At 40.1% G+C, this 17,949-nt stretch overlaps 1 protein-coding gene across 2 annotated transcripts in view; it reads left to right on the top strand.

The window, feature by feature from the left end:
* mgat4a (alpha-1,3-mannosyl-glycoprotein 4-beta-N-acetylglucosaminyltransferase A) overlaps positions 1-17,949 on the top strand; it is a 94,782-nt gene that overhangs the window by 60,550 nt on the left and 16,283 nt on the right. Inside the window, exons 2-6 of one of the 2 annotated variants that reach the window (XM_034185883.1) lie at positions 1,972-2,112; positions 14,503-14,636; positions 14,731-14,891; positions 15,810-15,885; positions 17,313-17,427. In XM_034185883.1, the coding sequence (XP_034041774.1) occupies positions 14,508-14,636; positions 14,731-14,891; positions 15,810-15,885; positions 17,313-17,427 (481 nt within the window). In that variant the 5' untranslated portion in view covers positions 1,972-2,112; positions 14,503-14,507. The remainder of the gene's footprint in view (positions 1-1,971; positions 2,113-14,502; positions 14,637-14,730; positions 14,892-15,809; positions 15,886-17,312; positions 17,428-17,949) is intronic. The other variant, XM_034185884.1, reaches the window with a different exon arrangement.

Here is a 17,949-nt window from a genome sequence, read left to right on the forward strand (position 1 = left end):
TTAATTCCGAGCAGTTTCCTGAGCTTGCTCATTGAAGTTCTATTAGTCTCATCAAGAAACAGATGGAATATGCCAGAAAGCTGCGCATGTTGGCAAAGCCACAAACGGAGGAACAAGGGAGACAATATTTCCTTCCATGAGTAAGTGGTTTTGGTTCTTCTTGTCACTTTGTCCGTGACATTTGGTTGATAAACAGGTGTGTGTTTCCTGTCTGTGCCTGTGCCGTCTGAGGACACTTACACACACCACTGACTTCATGAATGAAACTCGGTCAATAAAAGATAATTGTGTCAAAATATAATTTATATAAATGTTTCGTTTTCAGTGCTGCAGCAGCTCTGTTCAGCCCAGCAGCGCAGCTTAATAGCGCATATTCGTGTAACTTTCAACACTAATATTTCGGAATGTGTGGGTGTCAGAGTAAGTTTAATACTTTCCTGACATGATCTAATGTGAATTAATTTTACTGGCTCGATATCCAGGTCAGAATGGCATTTTAACACGTATTTTGCAAGTGTTTTTCTGAGTGTGTTCAGTCGTGAATCCCCATTGAAAATGCATTAACATCCGGGAACTTCCTCAATATTTTCTGCCGTTAGGAGGTGTCATGTCACTGTCCGTGAAGGACGTTCGCGTTTGGTGGGCAGCATTGGGAGTGCGGACTCTAGTAGTCATATGTAACCTTTGTTGGTGCCTCTGGCAGGGAATCTCGGAACGAGGCTCATCTTCCCCCAACTAGTGATGTCATCCTTGACCCAAAATACACAAGTATACCAAACGGCAAATGTTAGCTCTCCCCAGTTTCTCCGTGATCGAAGCCATACACATGCATGCACAGACGTGCACAGAGGCCACTTGGCAACTACAGCAGTACAGCAAAGTGGGAGGCTTCATTTTGTTAGCTTTATAAAATAAATATTAAAATGTCTAATGAAGAAATGAAGAAATCGAGGTGTTATCTGCTTAAATTGTTTCATATGAGTAAACCTGAGAATGACTTCTCACATCTTCTTTCAAAATGTCCAAAAGCGCGCGCGCGCGCGCGCACACACACACACACACACACACACACGCAGATTTCTGCTTATGCTAGATTTTGGTTTGGTATGTGAAATTGGAGTCTATGTTGTGCATTTTAACATGCCCAGAGAGCAAACTCAGCACAGAAACAACAGGGAGATCACAAATTTGTGCCTGCTGCTCTCTGCTTTCTCCCTGGAGCTTCTCCCTTAACAATCTGTCTCACAGATACTTTCACTTTTGCCTGCACCTAATTTGGTCTCTTCCCATTTTTAGCATTTTTTTTTTTTAACTGTGGCGCTCATGCATACATGCATGCATCACTTTATTCTCTTTTTGAAATGAATTCTACAAGTCAACACAGATTTCCTAATGCACTGTCAACAAGAAAGTTCACATTGTTTTTTCAAACATATGTGCTGTTGGCACATTTGTAAGGCTGAACAAGCACTCAGGGAAACAACAAATTGGAGGCATATGAGTATCCCACTCTGCGATCTGTGCGCACACGTGTGTGTGATGCCAGCAGATGACACACATCCTGGAGGAAGCTTTTGTACTTGTGGATGTAAAGTTTAATTTGGATTTATGACACAGAAGCAAGTGTTGTGAACTGCAAGGCCCAATCCAAATTCTCCTCCCTTCCCTTCCTCCTGCCACATCGCCCTTTCCCTGATGTGCAAAATAAAGGGAAAGGGTGAAGGGACAGTATTGGCTTTGGGCCTAAGTGATGTGTGGACAATTTGTTGCACCCATTGTAGATTCTCACACTAAAACAAGAAATTTCTTTATTGAATAAACTAGGGTGCTAATTAATTAATTACGTTGTTACTTACAGTGTCACTCCTTTGCCACAACACTTTATTGTTGACAAACTGTTGTTCGCAAAATCAGCACAGCTTCACTGCATCAATTCTGAGGAACCATTGTTTTGTTTCTGCCTAATTTCAGATGAGACACAGAAACTACTGAAGGAGCTGACTAATCATAAACCACTCCAGGTGCCAGATATCTACCACCACCTGCCTCACCTTCTCAACAATGAGGGCAGTCTGCATCCCGCCGTGCAGCTTGGTGCGGGCCGCACTGGAGGTGAGAGGTGGACACGCATTACGCATCACAAAACCACTTCAATTCAACAGTAATTCCCTTTTCTCCAAGTCCACACATTTTTGTCATTGATGTAAATATGCAAACTTATGTACAGTGCTTCAGTGTGTTGAACTTGATGGTGGGAAAAAGGAGTCTTTGAAGAGTGCTGGATCATATGTGTCCATTTCATTCAGACTCATCCAGAGGAACAGTTTATTGGTCTTATTTAAAAAAAAAAAAATAAACATGTTTCTGGTGTAGTCTATAATCTGTTTGACTAAAGTGTTTGACTGACAATGAGCATTTTTAATGCTTCTAAAGGTGCGTTTACACATAACCAAGACGCGTTACGAATGTCATTTTTCTGTCATTCGTGACACATTCCTGACATTCTTAATGTGACTTAATGCATCTGAATAGGTTTCTTAATAGTGCGTGTTGGTGCGTGATATTCTTGATATTTGTGGAGCATGTTTTTGCCTGTCAAAAAAATCTTCCACGAATGTTACACGCCACCCTCATTTCGTCTCACGTCGTGGAGGTCGCAGCTGAGCGTATTGATCCGTCTTGATGTGTATTGATCCTTAATAGAACGTGACAACGTTCATAGTGGTTCCTGTGATGGTTCTTGGAGGCCAAACTGTCACGCGTTATTACGAAGTGACACGGAAACTGTCAAGTTTTGACACAACTTGTAACGCAGCGTCACATTTCACTGCGCGCCACGACGAATCAGTTTTCTGTCACGTGCGCACAATTTAACTCGGCTCCAAATGTCGTTCCACAGTTCCTGCTGAAGCTCCTCAGGACGCTCCTGCAGGTGTTCCACCTGCTGTTGTAACCGTATGAGCGGGAGAATGAGTCTGAGCCAGGGGAACCAGAGGAGCGATAGGAGCCTCACGTGCAGCCAGACATCTCTGCACCTCCTCCAGCCCGGCGGAGGAAGAAGCGTGCGCACAATTAAACCCTGCTGCATCGCATTCAGTTTGATTACTGACACCAAGTCGGCTAAAAGTCTAATTTCAGTGCTCTTCAGCGCGCTCCTGCAGTTGTTCCATCTGCTGCATGTGCCTGATGTTTGGGAAAATGCGCCAGATGAGAGCCGCAGGAAGCCACACATCTGGCTCTGTCCTCCTCCTCCTCTCTGCTCCACTCCATGGCACAGAGCTCAACTACGCATGCAGTCACAAAGTTCTTCTGAAAAACTGGAGCAATCTGAATTCGGTTGGATGAATATGGGTGTGTGTGTGTGTGTGTGTGTGGGTGTGTAGACAATTCACCTCGTTCACAACGTGACAAAACTTGCGCTGTTACGCGCAATAGCACGCAACAACACGGAACACTATTCTTGACCGTGCGTAATGGTTCCTGATAATTCTCCAGCAACATGTGCCATTAATCATAACGCGTGGTAACAGGTTGCAGCAGTTCCTGAGGACACCTGACGCCTCTGCCCCGAATCATCACATTCGTGATCAGCGGCCAAGAATGTGTACTTCGTGGCATTCGTGACTTGTCATCATTATGTGTAAACGCAGCATAAGGGCTTTCATGTGTTTTATTGCAATAATGTATCAAAATATCTCCGTATGATATTTCATATTGTTTTTAAGAATTTTTTTATGATTAAAATAAAAAGGATTCATAGTGCTTATGTTATTTGAGGGGACACGGACATAATTACACAGAACATTTATAATATTTAAAAAGTTTGTTTTTAATTTCAAGTATTCAGGAATCTAACATTTCAAATTTTACCAGAGAAACCTTGTAGTGGATCTGCTCCCTGAAGACAGCTCATTGAAACATCCACAGACAGTGCAGAAGATTTATTCAGGTTAACTGCTTACTGAAACATGATCCAAATTGCAAATTTCTGTGTTTATCTTAGTGCTGCTCTTTTTTTTTTTTTTTTTTTTTTTAGGAAACAGTGGATTTTAGCTCACCAAACACTTTTGTTGTGATGCACTTTTAGCGACATGAGCTAGCTCAGATGTTATTTAATTTTGCTGCCAGTATCAGTAGTATTTACTGACATCAAACATGAAGTGAGGAGAACACTTTTACCCGATCACTGTTCTCACAAGTCACTCTCATTGAGGTTTTATTAATTTTTTAAAATCTTTTCTCTGGCCCTAAAGCATATCAAAATTGTCACCATTAAGCTTCTGACATTCACTACAATACCAGCGCAAGCACGGCCTTTCTTCAGTAGCGGGGTACACTCTGCTTTCATTTGTAAATGTCATGTTAAAATTTTTCACCAATTTTATTTTCTGTCTTCTTGTGTCTCATCAAGAGAAAAAGATACAGGGAAGGGTTATTTTAATTTAAAATGTATTTATATCAGTATTCTTTTTTCCATACGTAGATGCATTTTAAATTTATGGAACTTTATAGTCTTTTTGTGTTGAGAAACATTTTCTTTGTAAGATAAATATTTTATGTGAAAATGTTTGACTAAAATGTTGAAAATTATTGGTTGAAGTGATGGTTTATGTTTACCAAGTTCACCAGAAGATTGACTAAATACTCCGTAGATTTAATGGTGAAGTAATTGTTAAAATAAATAATAATTGTGAGCTGTAGCCCTAACATAAACTTCACAGATTCCATTTATGGTTACAGCATGAACACAGAAACACTCCTTGGTTTCAAATGTTCTTAATATCAAAAGTTACGTGAATAATTTTACAATTTTGGTATCTACAGATACTCAAGTTTTTTTCTCTTTTGCAGATTTTTCGTCTTCAAAATTGTAAAATTATTCATATAACTTTTTATATTATGAACCAAGGAGTGTTTTGTGTTCACCCTGTATAGACTTTAGACTTAGACAACTTTATTCATCCCACCAGGGGCAATTCATTTCAGCAGCTTGCATACTGGCACACAAAACACAGTAAAAACCCAATACAAAAGATACATAGAAAATATGTTAGCCATTTAAAACAAAAAAAAAAAACATGGGACACAGTGTCATCACAACAATTTGATAAAAAAAAAAAAAAAACCCTACGAAGAGTTTAAAAGACGAATAGCAGAGGGATAAAGATTTTAAAAAAACTGTTCGCCTTACAGACAGGTGAAACAAAACAACAACCTGAAGGCAACAGGGAAAATTTTATATATATATATATATATATATATATATATATAAGTATATTGCAGCAAGTTCTCAGTTAGAGCCTCGTTGATAACACGTAGCCTCCAGATTGATGATTGTATTACAGTCTTTCTAAAAATAACAAAATTGGCATGCTCAAAAATGCATTTTTTAAATCAGATGTTTCTTCATTTCTTTTTTCTCCTACGATGATAGTTATCAGCACTATAAAATAAAACAAATTTGAGATATGAATTTACTCCCCCCCCAAAAAGGCAAAACAAAGGAAAACACATTTTAAGTTTATTATTATTATTATTATTTTATTATATTGACTGTTCACTTTCCAACTTCTAAAACTAATGTACATGTATCAGTTTCATCATAATGTTTTCACCCCTGTTTGTGAACAGCCTGTAACTCAGGTTTTCGTACACCGTTATGAAATGTTTACAGAGGAATCATATCCTGATAGGCAAGAACTGATTAAATTTTCAAGGTCAAAGGTCAAGTTCAGGAAAAATCTTGGAAAATTGGAAAAAGCCCTATCCTTCAACATTGACTGAATTTCATATTTGAAAGCATTATGTAGGATGGTATGGCCCCAATCACTCTCATATTTGAATGTGAGATGCAGACTGGCGCTCACTATCACCTGACAATGTTTGACCCGGATTGTGGATTTTGTGGACATTTGAATTTAATATTGAAAAGCCCATTTGGTGTACATTTTGCATTATATCTCAATCAAAAGTGCCTCAATCAGTCTAATTTGTGACAAGGATGTGCAAATTGGCACTCTCAATGAATAGACTAAGTTTGATCCGCATGTTAATCGTATTGTGGATTTAGCGGATCTATTTGATTTTAACATTGAAATGCCCTTTTGATCTATATTTTGAATTATAGTTCATCTTATGAAAAGTCACTTCAGGTTAAAGTTCATGTGAATGCTGCAGTCTCTAATTAGCTTCCTCTTTGGGACAAGTTTCACTTTTGTGTCATTCTTTTTATTTAATCCTACTTTCACTGGGTTTTTACTTATTCTTTTTAATTTTCCTTCTTTCTATTCCCCCATGACTCAGACAGCACAGTGACCTGCTGTATCAGAGCCTCCCTAACAGGATTAAGTTGTCAAACACAGTGAATTTTGTTTGCTGAGGGTGTGAGAGTAGCATCTAATGCTGTGTTTACACATAATGATGACAAGTCACAAATGCCACGAAGTACACATTGTTGGCCACTGATCACGAATATGATGATTTGAGGCAGAGGCGTCAGGTCTCCTCAGGAACTGCTGCAATCCGTTACCACGCGTTACGATCAATGGCTCGTGTTGCTGGCGAATTATCAGGAACCATTACGCATGGTCAAGAATAATGTTCCGTGCTATTGCGCGCAACAGTGCATCGTTACGTTCTGTCACGTTGTGAATGAGGCAAATTGTCTTCACACACACCCTCATATTCATCCATCAGCTGCTGAGCAATTCAGATCGCTCCAGTTTGCTCCTCAAAATCCACAGCAGAAGAACTTTGTGATTGCATGCTTAGTTGGGCTCTGTGCCATGGAGTGGTGCAGAGAGGAGGAGAAGATGAAGAGAGCCAGATGTGTAGCCCCCCGCAGCTCTCATCTTGCGCATTTTCCCAAACATCAGGCACAGCAGCAGCAGGTGGAACACCTGCAGGAATGCGCTGACGAGCATTGGAATGAAACCTTTAGCCGACTTGGCATCACTGTCCTTCAGCATACTGCAGCAATGAAACTGAATGCGGTGCAGCAGGGTTTAATTGTGCGCATGTCAGAGAAAAACGCTGTCATGCTGTATTAAGGATCACTACTAATCAAGATGGATCAACACGCTCAGTTGCGACCTCCACGACATGAGGCGAAATGAGGCTGGTGCGTGACATTCGTGCAATATTTTTTGACAGCCAAAAACATGCTCCACGAAAATCATGAATATCACGCACCAACACACACTATTAAGAAACCTATTCAGATGCGTTAAGTCACGTTAAAAATGTCAGGAATGTGCCAAGAATGATGCAAATATGACATTCATAACGCGTCATGCTTATGTGTAAATGCACCATAAAGTTCCTGCGAATGCTGCGGTCTCTGATTAGGTTCCTCTTTTGGACAAGTTTCACTTCTGTTTCATTCTTTTTCACTTTATCCTACTTTCAGCTGGGTTATTACTTATTCTTTTTCATTTTCGTTCTTTCTATTTCCCCCATGATTAAGACAATGCAGTGCACCACAATGACCTGTGGTATCAGAGCCTCCCTAACAGGATTAAGTTATCAAACAGTCAGTGTGAGATCACACCATGAATTTTGTGTGCTGAGGGTACGAGAGTAGCATTTAAACAGGTGTTTCCACTTTCCTAATGATAAGACAAGGCACGCATACAGTGAGGTAAATAAGTATTTGATCCACTGTCGATTTTGAAAGTTTTCCCACCTACAAAGAATGTAGAGGTCTGTAATTTTTATCGTAGGTACATTTCAACTGTGAAAGACAGAATCTAAAAAAAATATGAAACCACATTGTATGATTTTTAAATCATTAATTTGCATTTTGCATCAAATAAGTATTTGATACAATAGAAAAACCTTAAAATTTGGTACAGAAACCTTTGTTTGCAGTTACAGAGCTCAGATGTTTCCTGTAGATGTTGACCAAGTTTTCACACACTGCAGCGGGGATTTTGGTCCACTCCTCCATACAGATCTTCTCCAGACCTTTCAGGTTTCGAGTTTCAGTTCCCTCCAAAGATTTTCTATTGAGTTCAGGTCTGGAGACTGGCTCGGCAACTCCAGGACCTTGAAATGCTTCTTACGGAGGCCCTCCTTAATGGCCCTGGCTGTGTGTTTGGGGTCATTGTCATGCTGGAAGACCCAGCCATGACCCATCTTCAATGCTCTTACTGAGGGAAGGAGGTTGTTTGCCAAAATCTTGCAATACATGACCTCATCCTTCCTCCCTTTGTCCCACTCGTCCCCTTTGCAGAAAAGCACCCCCAAATATGATATTTCCACCCCACGCTTTACGGTTGGGACGGTGTTCTTGGGGTTGTTCTCATCCCTCCAAACACAGCGAGTGGAGTCAATACCAAAAGGCTCTATTTTGGTCTCATCTTGACCACATGACCTTCTCCCATGCTTCCTCTGGATCATCCAGATGGTTACTGATGAACTTCAAACGTGTCTGGACACGTGCTGACTTGAGCAGGGGGACCTTGCTGCACTGCAGGATTTTAAACCATGACTTCGTAGTGTGTTACTCATGTAATCTTTGCGACTGTGGTTCCAGCTGTCTTCAGCTCATTGACCAGGTCCTTCCGTATAGTTCTGGGCTTTCTCAAAATCATCTTTACTCCATGAGGCAAGATCTTACATGGAGTTCCATTTGGGGGAAGATTCATCTTGTGTTTCTTCTATTGTCTAATAATTACGCCAACAGTTATTGCCTTCTCACTAAACTGCTTGGCTATTGTCCTGTAGCCCATCCCAGCCTTGTGCAGGTTTACAATTTTATCTCTGGTGTCCTTAGACAGCTGTTTGGTCTTGGTCATGGTGCACAGGTTGGAGTGTGATTGATTGAGTGTGTGGACAGGTGTCCTTTATACCTTTTTAACAAGTTCAAACAGGTGCAATTAATACAGGTCAAGAGTGCAGAATAGGAGGGCTTGTTAAAGAAAAATTAAGAGGTCTGTGAGAGACAGAATTCTTGCTGGTTGGCAGGTGATCAGACACTTGTTTCATGCAATAAAATGGAAATTAATTATTTAAAAATCATACAATGGGATTTCTAATTTTTTCTTTTTTTAGATTCTGTCTTTCACAGTTAAAGTGTACCTACGATAAAAATTTTATCATCAGTTGTACAAACATCACTGTACTTTGGCTACAACTAAAGATTGTTTTCATTATTGGACTGTCTGTTCACCATTTGTGTGATTAGTCACTATGCACAATTTCTACCTACCTGGCATTAAAATGTGTCTCGTGTCCAGGTATGATTTTTAGACTGTTTATATTTATACCTGGAATTAATGTTTCGATATTAAAAAGTTTCCAGTGTCTAAAATAGCTGCTTCATAATTCATAATACATTTTGTTGAACCAAACAATCTAGAAAATATGTAATTAATAGGGATATAAAAACAAGCAGTAAACATCATGTAAAATTGTAGTTTTAATTGATCAGTTATCAAAAAAGGCTGTTCTGTCAGACATTTCACTATCACCACAGACCCTTCCCAGTCTGTTAACCATGTGACTGTAGTCTGGTGTTGCTCCTGTGTCTGGGGTTTACTTATGCACATGAACCACTGGGCTGCCTGTATCCTCTTTAACAAGCCACAATTAGCTATTGGCAGCTTCAGTTTCAAGGTCCCGAGAGCATTTTTAATGTCCTTTTTCCCCCCTGTTGACCCTCTTTCATTTATTTATTTTTTAAGTTTGCTCTGTTGGCCAAAACATAGTTGACATTGGGATATTTGGGAGTGTGGCATGACTGATATGCCTCATAAGCAGAAGCTGACAAAAGCTTTCCTGTAAATGCAGGTTTTTTACTTGTGAACACACCCATGGTCTTTTGCAAGAAATCAGTTGACCATGGTCTAACCTTTTCTATCTACACAATTGCTGCTAAATACATACAAGGCCAGTATTTCTTTATACCGGTGAGTTGTTTCCAGAACTGTGAACTCGTTCTTCTTTATGTACAATCTTGTAGGTTTGTATTCCTCTGAGGACTCATCTCTGTTAACTCCACTATTGTTGTTCTAAATCTGCAAGCGTTTTTCCATGATAATGGCATTGGATATAAAGGTACCCATAATGAATAGAATAGAGCCTTTATCATTAATACCCTTTTATGTTTAGAATCTCTCACACTCTTTCTTGTTACTGCCATTATTCACAGGTACAGAAACAATGAGCTATGATTGACATAGGTTTCTTTTCTCTTATCTCCCATGGCCCCACCCATTACCTTCCCGTCATTGAATCCCTGCCTACCTGGATCACCGTTTCTCTCAGGAGAACAAGCAAAGAATGGGATTTTAGAAGAAAGGATCTACTGTTTTAGACCTCGTAACCTGCCACCATCCCTCGGCCCGCCTAAAACTCACTGTCACATCCCATATACAAAGAGTAAAGAAAAAAAGAAGCATGAGAATAGTAGTTTAGGTAGATTGAACTAGTTGCGTTCTGTATAGATAAAGTCAAAGAAGGTTTTCTACATTTCATGAAAGGTCTTTAGCCTGTTGGAGCCAGCTGTTATGGGCCTGTGGAGAGGAATGTTTCTATTGTTGAATAACTTTTGTTCAGCAAAGCCATGAATGCAGTACCTAACTGTTTGGAATTGGATAGTTGGTTGTGCGGTTAGGGTCTAAGGGAAGCAATGGTTTAAGATATTAGATACACCTACTGCTATTAATCCTGTCTGCATATTTTCAATATTCAACCCAATCCACTTTATTTCTATAGCACATTTTACAAACAGAATGTTACCAAAGTGCTGCACAAAATTCGAGTAAAACAGTCCTCCTACCATAAAAATTGTATAAATACATTAAAACCATAACTAAATAAATGACTATATCATTAGAAAAGTACAGAATCTACCATAAATAGAATCCATAATAAAATATCATAAAAGTACAAGTTAAAGCACTAAAAAACAACAGAGGACCATAGAACTCATATGGTGCTAAAAGCCAAAAAATAAAAGTTGGCCTTTAGTCGAGTCTTAAAACACTACACTGTGGGAGCAGTTTGGACATGGAGGGACGGAGTGTTCCAAAGTCTGCGACCTGCCACAGAAAAGGCTCTGTCCCCCGCTGGTTTTAAGCCTAGTCTTTGGCACCATGAGCTGGAACTGACCCTCAGACCTCAGGGCACGCAACGGAGAATAAATTTGGAGGAGGTCCACAATGTACTGTGGTGCCAGTCCGTTTAAGGCTTTATAAATAAATAATAAAATCTTAAAATCGATTCTAAGATTAACAGAGAGCCAATGCATCTTTGCATCACATGAATATGTCAGCACGTAATGTGGCGAGTCGTTAGTCAGCAGCTCAGAGTGCTTTAAAACAGTCTGTGTTGTCTCACAGTGTGGTCACAACACAGTGAACAAGAGCAGCACACCCGTGGTGAGTTTTAGAAACATTCTTGCGTTTTCTTTCAAAGTCTGTCCGCGTTATCTGGCTGTGTTCTTACGTGTCAATCAGGTAGCACTTTCCACATAAATACACAAATTCTGAATTCTTTCTGCTCACTGTGTAAGTGGCTACTTACCCATAGGGAAAGAGGACAGAACACCACTCTATCTTTCATTCCTTCTCCCCTGCCTGCAGTTTTTACCTCTCTACCGCACTATTCTGTTATTTTGAACAGTTGACCTCAGTTATTGAAACTCATCCACCATAACCATCTCAGCTCCTTCCACGTCCCTCTCTGTCATGCACATATACATTCTGTGTTGCTCTTCCTGACTTTCATTCTCTTTCTCTCCATTGCATACCTCCACCTCTCCAGGCTTGCCTCAACCTGCTACCTACACCCTCTATAGACCACAGTGTCATCTGCAAGCTTCATACCACCTCAAAGCAAAAGTCACATCACTATTTGGACTGGTGTAAGATTTTTTACAGTATAGTGCAGAAATTATTTCATTGTGGGTGCACACATTGTCTTTTTCCCTTTGCTCACTGATTGATCTTCCCCTAAAACAACTGAAGAGTACGACAGTCTGTTAAATCTGCCTAGAACGGGTCATCCTGATCGTGCATGAAGGTGACAAGTGAAGGAAGACACCCATGACAACTTTGAAGGAGTTACATATGTCAGTTGTTGTGATTGGAGAGACTGCATAAAAGAAGACATGACATCTCAAGTTTTTTTCTCTTCTTTTTTAAAAGAGTGGCTTTATTCTGCTCTGCCACTTTGGTTTGACTGACAAATCAGCAGGGGAAAAGTTGCTGTACAGTCTTTCTAGCTATGACCAGTGAAGCTTGTAATCTTTTTGAGGAAATATTTTATCTTTTGTCATTTTGCCTCATCGTCCTTTGAGGTAATTTTCTTCTCAGTTGCCAAACCAGTAACCTTGCCCCAAAATAAAATATAGCCATAATTTTGAACTTTACCAATTGACGTAGTTTATGCAAACTTTCAGGTGACATTTTGTTGGACTTTGCGTCTCTGCAAACACAAACAACTCCTCTTATTTCTGTGCCAGTTTGGTCCTTTTTGACTGACATGTAACCCCCCCCCCCCCCCAAAAAAAAATCTTAGAGGTGAAGATGGCTTCCTGCTAAAACAGAGATGGAAGACTGACAAAGCAAATTAGTGGCACGCTGATCAGGGGGCATGGGGGTGGGTCACTTCTGGAACAGTCTCCTTCATGCTGCACTTGCTCGCTCCATCGCTCATTCATGTCTGCCATCCTCTGTTCTGTCACTTCCTGTCTCTTTTCCTTCCTCCCACACGCTCCTTTCATCCTCGACCTACTTTCTTGCTGGTGGGTGTTGCTATACGACACCGAGCTCAGTGTGAGAATCGCAAAGCAAAAATGGGACACATTCTCCACACCGCACAGATCACTCTGGACCGCTGCACCGTGCAGTCCTCTGCCCCTCAGCCTGATTTCTTTATTTATTTTGTGTCCCTTTATGAACCCACATCAGCTCAGGTTTCCCCTTTTAAACTGCAATAAAACACTCACAAAGGCAGAGACACACCATTGCTTGAGTTTGAGTAGCATTTTTATTTATGCTTCCAAAACATTGCTGTCGCTTGTTGAAACATTAGTAACTTCCTTTAAAGCAGTGCAGGGATTTTTTTTTTTTTTTGTACCTACAAAATGTAGGCAACTCGTTCTTTCTGTAGATTTTATTTCTTGAATTTGAATTCTGTGAAGGGCGAGCTCACTGTGAATAGAGATAATGTTTGACAACAGAAAGGATCATTTAAAAGAGATTACATGTGTAAATGTGCAATTTTACGCTGCTGTCTCACTGGTAGGAGAGAAACAGTAATTCAATGTCTGATTAGAAGTAGTAAATCCTGCATGAAGCGTATGAGAGTCCACGACTCCTGGATGGTACGCCAGACCAATGCAGGCTACTTCCCCATCCTTAACTGGTACCCATTTACACCTGGGTGGACTGGGACAATGTACATGAAGTGTCTTGTCCAAGGACACAGAGCAGGACTGGGAATCAAATGTGCATGTTGGGCTGCAGCTAATATTTATTTTTATAGTCAACTAATCTATTGATTATTATTATTTTGATTAGTAGATGAATGTAACTTTTCCCAATTAATGTAATTATTATTTTCTGATTAGCTGATAAATTATTTTGGTAAATGTTTGTTTGCTTAAAAAATATTACTGATTTATTTCTTAAGGATATAAAATGCCCAGAGTTAAACGATTTTTGTGTGTGTTGGTGTCAAAAATCTTAGACAACAGTGTAGACATTCTTGCCACACAGAATGACACAAATTTAAATCAGAGATTATTGTATAGAACTGCAACTAATCTGATTATTTCCTTGTCTAATTGTTTGGTCAATAAAATTTCATAAAATTGTGAAAAAAAAATGTCGCCAAAGCCCAAGACAACACCTTCAAATGCTATTTGTCCACCCCTCCCCCCCCCCCAAATATATTAAGAGAGTAGCAAAGAAACCAGAAAATATCATATCAATGTGATATGATATTTTCTGATTTCAGCATCATTTAAGAAGCTGAAATCAGACAATTTGGAGATTTAAAAAGAAGAGGTTCAAAGTGATTAATCGACTATCAAAATGGTAGTTTAATTTAATAATCAATTAATCACTGCAGCCCTGTAGCCCACCTCCTATCCCGCTGATCCACCTGCTCAGCTAATTAGCCTGATAAATTATTACTCTTCCAATGTACTGTCCACTTTCCACTCACTCATCATCTTACTTTACAATTAAATGTGAAAGTTATCAGCGGTATTTCTTGAACATCTTCGGTTATAGTCAGTACTCAGGATTTGCCAAACCCAAACCTTTGTCTGTACTAGGGACAAAATGTCCATTTGGTGTACCACAAGTAATATCCAAGCATTGTGTTGAATTTGTAAAATAATCACCTTAGATAGTTCTTCTGTGAATCTAGGAATGAATTTCTTTGGAATCTGTCGACATCTGCTAACAGATGTGATTCACACGTGTGCTCACTTGATTAATCCTAGTGCCAGTCAGCCACTGACACTTCTGTTCTCTCCCTCCTTAGTCACCATGGTGATGGGGATCCCTACAGTGAAGCGGAAAGTGAAATCTTATCTGTCAGAGACTCTGCGTTCACTTATCGACAAACTGTCGCCGGAGGAGAAACTTGACTGCGTCATTATCGTCTTCATAGGGGAGGTGAGCTCCGGAGGTCTGAATCGGTGCACAGAATCTGCTCTGTAAATGCTGTGATGCTTAAAAACCTCTTTTTCCCACTGTTTAATCTCTGTAGACTGACCTAGACTACGTTCACAGTGTGGTTGTTGGCCTGGAGAAAGAGTTTGCTGTAGAGCTGAACTCAGGCTTACTGGAAGTGATCTCTCCTCCAGCGTCCTACTACCCAGACCTGACCAACCTCAAAGAGACGTTCGGTGATTCTAAAGAGAGAGTCAAGTAAAAACAAAAAGCCACACTCCTACACATGATGTCTGTCCCATCTCTGTTAAATAACCTTTTACTGGAGGAAATGGGAATGGCAGTGATTCTAGGAATCTTTGAGGCCTTGGTGAAATGAGATGCAGCGGTGCTGTGATGAGGATTGCAGAAAAAGTAGAGAGATGAGTCAGGGAGAATGTGGGAGGGTGCGAGCGAGAGCTTTTCGGTAGGCTGCCTCGGCGCTTAGTATTCCACAGGCATTTCTCAAAGTCAGCTCAAGGTCATCTGCAGCAGCACCCTCTATCTCGTTCTATCTGTAGTGCTCCCTTGCTGTTATGCTCTGTAGTCATATTTATAGTCCACGAACAACTGGCCTCATTAGAAATCTGTTTATGATGCAGTTTATAACAACTGCTTATGTACTATATTGGCCTTCAGGCCCATAGGCCAAGACATGGTCTTAGTATGTGGGTGGGGTTTTTTGTTGCTGTTGTTTTTTTCTTGTGAGTGCAGATACTGCAGAGGGTAAGATGGTCTGTGAATGTTTTGTACAACCTGACCGGTGGTTTAAAAGCGTTAAGCACGGGTCCAAGTGAGCGGTAAAGAACAGGACTCATTACTGTGTGACACAGCACCATGTAGCCACCTGGCTGCGTTTAAATGCGTGTGCACCCATGCCTTCATATATGCGGTGTCTGTTTGCGGTGTGGTGTTGTGTTGTAGTGTGCACACATGGGATTATCTCTGTGAGCCACTTTCTACACCTGCTCTGGTAGCAGATTGCACATCTGTGTCCCTTGGCTCACAGCCATGAATCAAACTGCACAACAAGCGCAGACATTGTTTAGCTCGATTACAATGAGAGCTATATAACAGACGGGCATGAGGTTATTCTTGGATTGAGAATTTGTTGATTATTTCTGTATTATAATGTAGATGGCGAACGAAGCAGAATCTGGACTACTCCTTCCTCATGATGTATGCTGTGAACAAAGGTGTTTATTACGTCCAGGTAGGTGCTTAAAACTACACATTTGACAAATTCAATTTAAAAATTTGAATTTGAATTTGACTATATGGTAGGAGAAAGATGAGTGTTTTGATATGGGTGTAGTCAGGGTGCTCCACAAATGACATAATAGGTGGCAGTTTGAAATGAGCAGGTGCGATGAAGCAGCTGCAAATTTAGGAGCATCTGGGGGAGTGGTCCCCTGGGAAATTTCGAAAAAGGCTATATTTTGTTGATTCTGGTGCATTGTAAGTGTAATTTGTGTCATCTTACATGCAAATAATTTTAGTAGCACTTGAGCTATCACCATTAGTAATAAGCATGTAATTGAGTTTCAATTCAACACTGCCCTCTTCTTCACTCTACAAATAGACCATATTCCATCTTTAAAATTTCCTGCCTTCATTGTCAGATCTACTATAAGTAGTAACACCAACTTAAAATATGAGCGGAAGCATATGCCACCCTTTGCGTTGGTCTTGTTTTATGTATTTTTCATTTCATTATCATAGTAAAATTACTTTGGCTGTTAATTAAAGGGTCTAATAGTTTGGACCTGAGCCGAAACGGACCCGTAGAACTGGTGGAGGAACCTGGATCTGCATAAATTAATGTCTAAAAATAAGACCCCTGGTCCAAAAGCAATCCACAGATATTAGGACTTGATCTGAATTCACCCAAAGCTAAATGCAGTGATTTGAAGCACTGTGCTTGAGAACACAACCATGACGGAAAACACACACATAGTGATGAATCACGCACTGCTTGTTAATGATATTAAAAGAGCAGAAACGGGCAGTTGTCACTCAGTAGTTTTAGGGTAATTGTTCTTACTACAGCTAATGATTATTGAAGACTGTAGGCATTGGCAGCATAATGTTAGTTTGCGTTACATTTGTAGCACGCCATAAACTGTTCAAACATAGTTGATTACCTCAAGCAAAAAATGTCATTTCACTCATTCATGAGTGCCAGGAAGCTGTCTGAGCAGAGGCAGTTTTGCTTATTCTTAGCCTAATCCTCTTAGATGCCTGCACTGCTTATCTGTGCTTTTGGCCAAGTTTCCATTTTGGGGGTAAATTGTATGAATATGTGTAGTTAGCAGATTTGAAATACTAACACTAGCCATTCATGCTTCTTGTGAATTATTATTTTTTTTATTTCCATCTCTGTCTTATTGCGAGGAGCTAAAAAAGATGTTTCCCATTCAGCGGAAAAGAGGTACTGCATGACATTTAGTGCTGTTCTACTTCAAGTAGCAACTCTGTGGTGTTACTTAGCTCAGTTTAGAGCGCTGAAGGTTTGAAGTGTGAATCCCTGTGTAGAGCATCCTGCCTCCCGCTTCTGGCCCATGAACAATCCAGACCCTGATACTTTCAGCACCTTCACCTGCCTCACATTTGCATCTTTGTGCATTTGTGTTTCTTCAGTTGGAGGACGACATTGTGGCCAAACCGAACTACTTCGCCACCATGAAGAATTTCGCCCTGCAGCTCTCGTCAGAGGACTGGATGATCCTGGAGTTCTCTCAGCTGGGCTTCATCGGTACCGTCAGTTAACTGCCCGCTCACTAGTCAGCAATCCATTGGGAGTCTGTCTAATGAAACACATGCTACACCATCAGCCAACCTCCAAGACTCATGGTCAGGAAGTCATTAGAAGGTGTATGATAGTTACAGGTCTGGATCAGCCCGTTAAAGGGCGAAAAAACAAAACAAAATAAAAAACAGTCTTGACTTCATTGATCGTTATGCAGGAATTCTAATCTGCTGTGGTGACCCAGAGTGAAAAAGAGAGAAGCCAAAAGAACTTACTAAAGTAATCAGGGCTGCAACTAATAATTATTTTCATAATCAGTTAATCGGCTGATTATTTTCTTAGCTATTTGATTGGTTATTAGGTCCATAAAATAAAATAAAAAAATGGTGAAAAGTGTCGATTAGTGTTCTACACAACACAAGATATCTTCAAATGTCTTGTGTTGTCACAACCCAGAGATCCTCTGTTTACTGCCAGAGAAAATAAACCAGACAATAAACACTTTTCCTACAATCTGTCATTACTTTC

Source organism: Thalassophryne amazonica, chromosome 14, assembly GCF_902500255.1.
Source record: "Thalassophryne amazonica chromosome 14, fThaAma1.1, whole genome shotgun sequence".
NCBI classification, from domain to species: domain Eukaryota; kingdom Metazoa; phylum Chordata; class Actinopteri; order Batrachoidiformes; family Batrachoididae; genus Thalassophryne; species Thalassophryne amazonica.